This window comes from Mesitornis unicolor, unplaced genomic scaffold (genome assembly GCF_000695765.1).
Source record: "Mesitornis unicolor isolate BGI_N332 unplaced genomic scaffold, ASM69576v1 scaffold11035, whole genome shotgun sequence".
NCBI classification, from domain to species: Eukaryota; Metazoa; Chordata; class Aves; order Mesitornithiformes; family Mesitornithidae; genus Mesitornis; species Mesitornis unicolor.
This window is the reverse complement of record NW_010183526.1, coordinates 64,184-74,409: the sequence shown is the minus strand read 5'-3', so window position 1 is coordinate 74,409 and position 10,226 is coordinate 64,184. Positions and strand designations below refer to the sequence as shown.

At 37.9% G+C, this 10,226-nt stretch overlaps 1 protein-coding gene across 1 annotated transcript in view; it reads left to right on the top strand.

The window, feature by feature from the left end:
* The first annotated feature begins 2,704 nt into the window (after window positions 1-2,704).
* Window positions 2,705-10,226, top strand: part of ZFPM2 (zinc finger protein, FOG family member 2) — an 18,645-nt gene continuing 11,123 nt past the window's right edge. The window contains exons 1-2 of the mRNA XM_010184174.1: window positions 2,705-2,768; window positions 9,857-10,063. Coding sequence (XP_010182476.1) covers window positions 2,705-2,768; window positions 9,857-10,063 — 271 coding nt within the window. The remainder of the gene's footprint in view (window positions 2,769-9,856; window positions 10,064-10,226) is intronic.

The window sequence follows — 10,226 nt, the reverse complement described above, 5'->3', positions numbered from 1 at the left end:
AGATTCTCTCCCTTCTGCTCCTGTTGGTGATGAAGAATGGTATTTTAATAGGCAGATGGTAAAGACAATTACAGTTTGGGGCTCAGCTGGGAGTTACATCAGTTTATTGCAAATTATTAGTTGATAAATGCTTTTGTTTACAAGCAAAGTCTTAAGCAGCTTTGTAATCAGTTTATCAGCTGCAGCCTGAATTTTGACAGCTTGCCTTTGGGTATACAGTCGCTTCTTTCCTGGCCATTTAGAAATCATGCTGACCAGGCAGGCAGAATGGCAGCTCCTGTGCACCTGTATGATGCTCAGTAAACTGGTATTTCTTATTAAATCTGTTTTGGAAGAAATCATCAAGTACAGAATCCTCTTTAATTGCTAATCCATGTTAGTCTTCTTTTATGTATTTCAGTAGTGACCAGAAGTAGCTCAGTCTTGCTGTTACTATTACAGGATTTGCTTTCTGCTGTTAACAGTCTCTGTCACTCGATGAACTAAAATGGTAGACTGGCAGTGTAACCACAATGCTTGTTTACTTTGGATTTTGCATAAAGCTTGGAAGGTGGAAATGCTTTTGATTGTCATGAATTTTCAGTCCTTTTTCCAGCTTCTACTTCAAAAGGCAGAACTATAATACCTGGCTTTTAACACATCTGGAGGAAAGCTAGGGTTTCGGTAAGGGTTTTGTGTATGTGGTGGTGGTTTTTTTTAAAATTAGGTACTTTTTAGATGGAAAAGACTGGGTTAGGTGCTTATTGTACCTTCTATGACATTTACATTTTAGGACATTAAACATGCAAATCTACTTTTAATGCCTTTTACTTAGTTGTTTGTTTAGTAATAGAGCCACTGGTTTGTCACAGAGTCTTGTTCCCACTGCAGCCAATATTAAATGTTCTAATGGCTCAAGTGGGAGCAAGACTTTTTTTGAATCAAGAAGTGCTACTTTGCTCTCATGGTTGTTATAGCTGAGGTAAACCAGTTCCTGAACTTCAACCTGCGAGCTGAACATTAACGGGAGGGAAGGTCCAAGATAACTGGCAAAAATAGCTGCTGTTTTCTCAGGGTTACAGTGCACACAACGAAACGCTCCAGCTTCTGTCCATTATAAAATGTGGCTTTTGTTTCACGCACAGCCTTGAGCTTCTTCTGGACCATGGCCCCTGTATTGAATAAGCAACCAGGTCTCATAGCCCATATTTACTTACTTTGGTTTTGCCGTTCTGTAACTTCCCCATTTGTCCTTCTATTTAATATGTTTATTTTCTTTACAAATACAGCCTATCAATCCTGCTTCCTCTACATAATCCTTCCTCCCGCTCAGGTACCATTGCCATTCACTCTACATTTGCCCAGGGTCAAGAGAGGAGCCCTCCCATAGCAGGTGCAAGACAGCAGAAAATCCATTGATAAGATGTAGCGTACTCTGCTTTCTTTGTAAGAAAGAGGTGCCATTAAAGCATATCTATTGTCTCATTTAATCACCACCTTTTTTCATACACTCCAGTCTCACAAAATAACTCTGAAAAGACAATCCGCAGGCATGATTGTGTTTGTAGGGCTACAAAAAGGTCATTTTACAGCTGTGCTGTTAGGGAAGCGGGGATTGTGGGAATGTGTGTATCCAGAGCCCTGCTGCAGAGTAGTTGGTTTCAGTGGTCCATTTTCTCTCTCTCTGAAACCTGGTACATCCACAAAAGCTGAGGGAAGCAGTGAGAGTCACCTGGGAATGTCTCCTGGGGAGCTTTTGGAGAGTGCCCATTCACTGATCCTGTGAAAAGTAAAAGGGGAGATGCATTTGCTGTGACAGTGAGTGCTGGCTCCTTTGCAGTGGTGATGGGAGTGCAACGCGGGCAATGTCAGCAAGAGTTTACTGGGTTTTTTTTCAAGCTGTTTATCATTTCCTTTCTGAAGGACTAGTAAATTCTGAAATAACAATTCACATGTAACAAAGGTGTGGTACTCGATTCAAAACAGAGGAATTTGAAAAGAAAAACCCCCAAAAAGGGGAAGAAATTGCTAAACTTGTGAAAGAACTCCTTCGACTTCCTTGTTTGAGTTTATGCTGAATTAGGGAAATATAACAGGTTTAGCATTTGTGCCAGGCTTTAATTTCAACCTCTGAGCAGCAGACTTAACTTCTTGTGATGTGGGAGGATATTACAGTTTTCAGCTTCACTCCGTAAGTATTGCCATTTGTGCCAAACATTTAATAGTTTTACGCTGTGGACTGTCGTCCACCAGGAACTGATATCACCTAAGACTTTTTAGAGCCATCTAATAGAAAGATATGTATTCACTCTGATTAGCCCAGGATTTGAACGAGGGTCCCAGAAGAGATATATAAGCCTCTTAAATGCATAGAACTTCTAAGGATATGGGTTTAACTGTCTCCCCCTGTGGTAAATAAGCTGTGACAGCTCTATCGGGGGGAAAATGGCAAATAAAATTACCACATTATTTTCCTGTGAATATTTTCTGAGCACTAATCTATTTTGCCTCTTTACCTAATAGAGCTCTGTTGAGTGTTACACCCGGACATTTAATTGGAGGAAACAAATAGAAATCCTCAAACTAACAAAAAGCAGGCAGACAACAGTGGAAAAATAAGAGGTGAAACTTAAGTGTTTGTTATACTCCTTCCTCTTCAGAAACTGTGTTTCATTTGTGGTTCAGCTGATCTCTTAATTCGAGAGCTGCTGCAATACGGGTCACGATGCTGGCAATAGTCGTGCTGCAGCAAGGGAAAGAGCTGCCCCTTACACTGACACAGATGCCAGGTTTGGGAGTTCACTCCTCTAGGACTGACAAGATCCTTTAATATTTTTCTTTTTCTCTTCATCCGCTATATAATGCCTGACAGATTTAACTATAAAATCATCTTTTCAGATAAAAACCCTGTTGACTGTCAGCAAATGACTAAGCTGAAGTCAGGTCCAAAGCTTAGACTGACTCAGGCGCTAGAAGTAAGAGCTATATTCTGAAGGAGCATTTTTCTCCCTGTTTCTAGTCAGACATTTTATATCTCAAAATGCAGGGATTTTAAAGCCACCTTCTACAGTTTGGCTCATGCCTTTAAGCTGAGTGTTCTGTTGTTTTGTTCTGAAAAATATCGTTGCTGCAATTTCTTTATTTTGCAGTTTGTTCAGTGAGTTAAAAATCAAGCAGGCTCCATATTTTGTGCTGAGCATAAAGGTAATAGTAAAAGTGGCAATAGAACTGGCTTGTCCACTGTCTTGGTCTAATTCTGTAGACTATAATATATTTTACTTTTTTTTTCTGCAGTCACAACACTGTGGACTGATAATATGTTTACTTAAAATTAAAGGTCAAATATATTTTGGCAACCTCCTTTGATCAGTAAGCAAGGAAAAATGATAGAAGACACTAGGAAATCATCTCATTAGTCCTAATGTAGCACTAAAACTATTTTTCATAAGAGTTTAAGAAGTCTGAATTTGCAGGGATGATTTTTGAGACACTTCACGGACAGATGGTTGGAACCTTAGCATTAAAATACATGACTAGCAAAAATGCTGTGCAAAGTACATATTTTGTGTACGCATGTGAAAAATGCAAAGAATTATTTAGCAACTAGAAAGACTGTTCACAAAATGCTTTTGATTTATTGCTGTATATACCACCGATCCATATCACTTATTCTTACATTATTTTATTCAAAAACTTGTATGAACCATGAGTTGGCATGTTGTAGAATACTGAAAAGGCATTAATCAACCTAAATAAACAAGTACATAGGTCTATCTAACAACTATGAAGTAGTTAATACATTTTTAGCAATTTTATTATAGAAAAAAGGTCTAAAAGAGTAGTGCTTAATTATCTGGACTCCTCTGTGCTGGGCTCTCTTTTGATTGTATTAATGAAGCAGCTGGCCCATTGTTTCTCTTTAATTCCTCTATTGTTTTAAGAATATGTCACAGCTCTTTATTCTTTTATCAGGTGCTGTGCAGGAGGATCCACACAATACCTCATATTCCTACAGTATTTGCCAATGCACAAAGAAACCTCCAAAGCATTTTTCAAAGAAGGGGCACACATAATTTATAAGTTCTGTTCCTCGTACCACTCTACTGTCAAAAATTTCAACAGTATTGGATTTGAATTAATTATAATTTTTTATTAAACAATGTGTCTACATATAGATATATGTACTTTTTTCATGTCAAAAATTAGAGATCTGCCCAGTAATTTGTGCACCACTGGAATGGCTTTCATTATGCTGAGTCGTCACAACCTCATGGGTGAGAAGCAGGAGGAACCCAAATACGCAGATCCCGTGCTATTGTGATGTGCAAATTCTCCTTAAATGCTTAACCTGTGCAACAAAGGAGGGAAGATAATAAATTTATTCCAACCCCCATTGCCATTACGAAAAAGCATCATTTTTTTACAAATCGGAATATTTCATTGGGAGAGGAACGTTTAATTCCGTTGACGGTGCCTGGAAGTTGCTAAGAGTAACAGACTGTTGTTTAAATAAATTCTGATAGTCTTTTGACCCTTCTTGCCAAAAGATGTGTGTACAGGAAATGGGCTATTATGTTGTTGCAGCAACACAATCAAATCCAGTAAGCACAAATTTTACTGCATAAAAGTAGTACTTCCCAATTAACTGGCACTGAAAATTGGTTTTAATAGAAATTGCTTTAGATTTCCTAAACTTCTATGAAAGGTGTATGCCATTTATGGGTCAAAAAACTGGAGTGAGATGGTGCAGCAAGGAAAACTGCCTAATACTAAGGGCAAGAAAACTGGGATTGCCTTTGAATATATGTTTTTATTGTCGTTACACTTATTCATCTGTGAAAAAATAGCTGCACTTCCTTCCATGAAACAGCTGCGCTCAATGGAGATGTTGCTTTAAGCTATTTGCTTTCCTAAGTCACTTTCCTAAAAGCAACAGTATGAACCAAGAGGCTTTGTGGTTCCATCCATTTTGAATCTCATTTCTCCCAGTGGAGTTAATGGGGGAGTCAGTCCTTAAATATATTTTTCTTCAGACTGTGACGCACAGAGCCCAAATGATCAGTCCTTATGGTCTGCAAAAATAAGTGTTAAAAAAGAAGCCCATGATGAGAAGGCTGACTGTGCTGGGGTCTGCATCCTCCCTGGCACTGTCTTAAGGTTCTGAGAATCAAAACAGGTCAAGGGCCATCACTTTAGTTAAATCTTCAGAGCACATTGCTGATACCAAATAGGATAATACAGGTTGCTTTGTTTAAAAAAAAAGATCCAAATGTAGAAGGAAAAAATGAAGGGCTGTTAAAAAAAGTAGCAAGTTTCTCTTGTATTTTAGATGTCTGCCCTACATAAAATAAAGTTTTGTATTAGCATGCCTATCTATCACCACAGTACTCCTTATTCTGAATACAGAAGATAGAGTATTACTGCATCTAAATATGATTTAATTGGTTCAATTTACTCTATATTTTTTATACTAAGTGAGGTTCCATATCTTGATGAGCCCAGATGTAGTTGCGCTTGTGATTTACAGCATCCCATTGCTTGCATTTTATTATTTTTACAAAGCAAATGTCTATCAATCATAGAGATAAATTAGAAAAAATTGTGCAAACGTGACACCTCGCTAAGATTTTTCCACCATGCTATGTAATTATTAACCTGATTTTTGCCATTGAAGGGAGTCATGAATTACAGATAGCATGGATGAAGTTAAATGCTTTTATATTAGATACATTTTGCTTATACAGTATTCTATAGGTATGGCCATACAATATAATTGAAGCTTTGTCAGCTCTGTAGCCTAGCAACAGATAATACTGTTAGGTTACTGAATTGCTCCTGGTTGACAAGTAGGGAGTATTTTTGTGTTTATCATGTTTGCTAATGATGGGATCCTTTCCAAAAGGTTTGTCTTAATCTTAATTAGAGTTTATCAGCAGAGGTCTGCATGACATTGTGCAGACATTGATTTCATAAATAATAAAAAGTGCAAGTGAAAAATTTGGCAGAAGAAGAAGATATTTAAGACCACTGATTCTTGTAAGAGCAGCATGAATTTCCAAAATGTAATCAAGTTTGAACTGTGACTCTATTCTTTATTATCAAAACTTGCAGTACACTCCACTGCAGTTTTGACAGCAATTATGAGTATGATTTATAAGCTTCCTGTTAGGAACCAGATCTGTTTGCACAAGAATCTTGATCATAAACATTACAAAGAACAGTAAGTCCACAGTTTTTCAGGCACATCAGGACCTTACTTTTTCCTCTGCTTAGAAAGCTGGTTTGGTTTTGGGGGGCTTTTTTTGGTTGTTTATTTTTTATTCAAGGGTGTTGGGTTGTGGTTTTTTTTAAGCAGCAGAAATATTTGCAGTGAAAGATGCAGACAAAGAAGGGAATCCTGAATTAACCTTTCCATTTGGTGGAAACTCAGAAGGTATCAGATAGCTGCTTCAGTGCCTGATGTCATTTGATAAAGAACTCATGCCAAGGCAATTAGAATGTTATTTTTCGCTCTAGTTTGCACAACGTTATATTCTTTAACTCTCCCAACTTTCAATGATTAAATAAACATTTCTAATTCCTTAAAATGAGAACTAGAAAAAGAGCTCAAATAAATAGGTAGTGCTTACAGACATTTTTTATTCTCTTCTTCTGCTTGACATGAGCGTTTTAGAAATCATGTAAATTTCTTTGGTTTAAACATAGATATAAAAAAATACATTGAAGGCTCAAGAAGCTTATTTTCAATTTCACAGAGTCAAATCTAGACTTGTAGAGAAAACAGCCTGCCAAGGTCACAGAGCCTTCTGGTATTTCAGAAACTTCAGTTCTGCTGGGAACAAGAGTAAGACTTTTCTTATCCCACCATGTAAAACCAGTAAGACCCTTTTCAGTATAAACAGATGACCAGTGTACTCATTATGGGTGAGAAGAGGGCCAAAATCACCAGTATAACCAAAATCACTAGCTTTCTAACCAAATAATATAACCAGGACTTCATTTCTGAGGCACTGTCAGTCACTCGTCCCTATTAGAGCTTATCTGGATGTCCTTCCTTTCTCTTGTTCTGATGACAGCGTCTGGTTTAGGATTAGAGAAAGTTAGCCTGGTAAAAGCTTTGTTAGAATAATTTCAGCTCTTTGAGCTTTTTCTGACAAAAGGAACAATTGGTTAAAATATTTCTAGCCGTCTTATTCAGAACTTCATCTCATAAAAGTAACAGGCCTTTACATTTCTCTGTGCATGAAGGCCAGCATGTTCATATTCACTGCATTAAGGGAAGTCGTTTGCATCTTTCAAAAACAGCACCTATTACCTCATGCTGTGCAAGCGTGCAGAGAAGGGGATGGGGGCCACTGTGCTGTGTCCTGTCCCAGTGGGTGACGGTTGCTGCATTTCCAGTAGCTGGGAGGATGCATCATTTGGGACATCCTCTGGGTATTTAACTTAACGCGGTATCATGTACTGATGAAAACATGGACATATATGTCATGATCACTTAAGTGCCTTATTTTCTATAGACTGGTGTGAAAGAAAAAATAACAGTGTAATTCTTGGATCTGAATCCTGCTGGGCTGAAGGTTTGTATTCAAATGCAGGAGTGGATTAAGCTGCTGTAGTTCTGATTTCCTTTAATAAGCCAAGCTAGAGATTGTCGTGCTTCCAGAGCTGTCACGCATCCCACTTGGTTGTGCCTGCCATAGGTGTGACAGCCTCCAGGAACTGGGTGGAGCAGGCAGCCGAGGTCATCGCTGGCTTCAGCTGTCCAAGTTTAATCTGCTGCTGGACATGAGTCAACACCCTGAGGAGCTCCAACGCCAGGAGACTGAGTCAGCCTTTTAGCTGATCCAGACTGATTGCAGCTGGAGACCCAGTAATCAACTACGCTTTCTCTTTTCCCCCCTCAAGGATACAGCATGTCAAGATGTTTGCTGGGATAGAGAAAGTCTCAGGTGGTTCTTCTGCACTGACTCATTTTTGTTTTATTAAGAAATCCAGAGAATAATACAGCCTAGGAAGAGCTCTTACTCTGTATTAAAATATACTGAAACATGTTGTTTGATTATTACACTTTCTGTGTATAACTAAATTAGAAGTGCATGTTAATAATGGAAGCCCTGTTCCTCCCAGAAAATGACCTGCGTGGTGTTTGCAGGGAGAGTACCCAGTTTCAGGTTCTCAATTTGCAGCAAGTGCATCACCTTTTTTTATCTAGGAGGCCAATTAAGTACACTTCAGGAATTTAGCCTGGTTCTCTCTTGAACAGGTCTTATACCAGTTTAACTCTGAAGGCTTCTGTATATTTACTCCTGACTTATATCACGCAGTAAGTCAGACCGAGCTTCTCAAGTGTTTGAATTTCTGCTTGGGCATTAGGATTCTACATTTGTAGACATTTATAGCACTATCTTCACATTTCATCTTCTTATTCTCTGGAGGAAATTATTCAGATTTGCACCACTTAACGCTGTAATTTTGGAGAGTAGTAAACCTTCATATGCTTTGGTCCCATAACAGTAAATTGTTTGTAAACTTTGGAGCCACCTTCGGCTGCTGTATTACTGAAGGGTGAATACAAAGGCACTTTTCCGCTTTGAAACTTTTACACCACCTTAAGGTCTGGAAGCTTAGCTTTATTTTTCCACTGAAACACATTGTCACTGATGCTGTTTTGTTTGCTCATCTTTGAAAGCTAATAGACTGGTTTAATTAATTGTCCAAGATTTCTCTAAAACAATGCCCTAATTCTTCCATTTAGCTGTGGCATATCATACACTGTTGTTATCTCCTCTACCAGATTTTTGCAACAAGTTGTTTTAAAACTATAATCTCTTTGAGGGGAAAAAAAATGAAGTGCAGTTGAAAAGGCAGTTATGCCGAAAGATAAACACAGCAATATTACTTATCAAAATGAGTACAGTTTTTGCTTGCCTAATGAATACAACATATAGCTTTTTCTATATATACAAAACCTGAGGAAAAAAAGCTTTATAACATATAAAGTATGCAACATTATTTCAGGCATAACTGTATTGGATATGTATCTAGGCCTGAGAGTGTAGATAACACAATATAAGTGCTTTGCCTGTCTAAACATGTTAAATAAATGAGCATTCACTATCGCATTCAAATACATTAGTAGATGTACTCGCATAGTTAATTTTCTTTTTAATGCACTACACGTGACATTTGCAGCACAGAGCTATAGTGTATCTTACTGTTTGATGAAAGTTCTTCCACCTCCCCCTCCTTTTAAACAAACCTTTATTTGAATAAGCCTTTATGAAACAGATCTTTGGCATATCTTCTTTTCAGGAAGTTCAGTCAGTGTAAGCAGAGATAAAGCAGTCATGTTATGAAGAATATTACATAAGGGAAGATTTTTTAGAGAAAGAGGTTGGCAAACATAAGGGAGGGGAAGAACACCCTGAAGAGGAAATCTGATTTCTTTCTCGCAGCTGTTTGATTTTATTGTGCTGTGATTTGGTATTCAAAATAAAACAAACTTGGAGTAATGAAAAAATATACAGGAAGTTTTGTGAAAACTAATGATGGGAAAAGTGCCATTTAAAATATTTTCATCTATATCTTGATTTTCATAATGCTGGCCTTTTAGAAGACAAAATGAAAAATTAAAATGAATATTCATACTGCAAACAGTAAAAGTTTTAGGAAAAGTATTCACAAATTATTGTACTTCTACACTGAAGATTCCTATGTTGACAGAAGGAAGGCAGTAAAAGTAAAAATTATTTGCCTCTGTACCTTGAACAAGCTATTGAAATCTATAAAAGAGTGTGAAGATACAGCACTGATGTTTTAAGTTCTGGAATCTGATATCGTCAATTAAATCTTTCTACTTTTATGTTTCCCGTAGGAGGGCAGCTTTGGTGTACTACGACCAAGGCCATCTCTGAGGGCGAAGAGCTGATTGCCTTTGTTGTAGATTTTGACTCGAGGCTGCAAGCTGCTAGTCAGATGACTCTCACAGAAGGGATGTATCCTGCACGCCTGCTGGACTCCATACAGTTGCTCCCTCAACAAGCCGCAATGGCATCTATTTTGCCTACGGCTATTGTGAACAGTAAGTGATGAATGCTGTTCTCTGGTAGTTTTTTTTCAAACAGCAGTACTTTAAGGCACACATGAAGAGCTAATACAGCAATAGTGAGTTCAAGACCACAGAAACTACACGACTTTAAACCCACAGCTCAAAGCCTGCTTTTGTTCCCTGTCATCTCAGATGA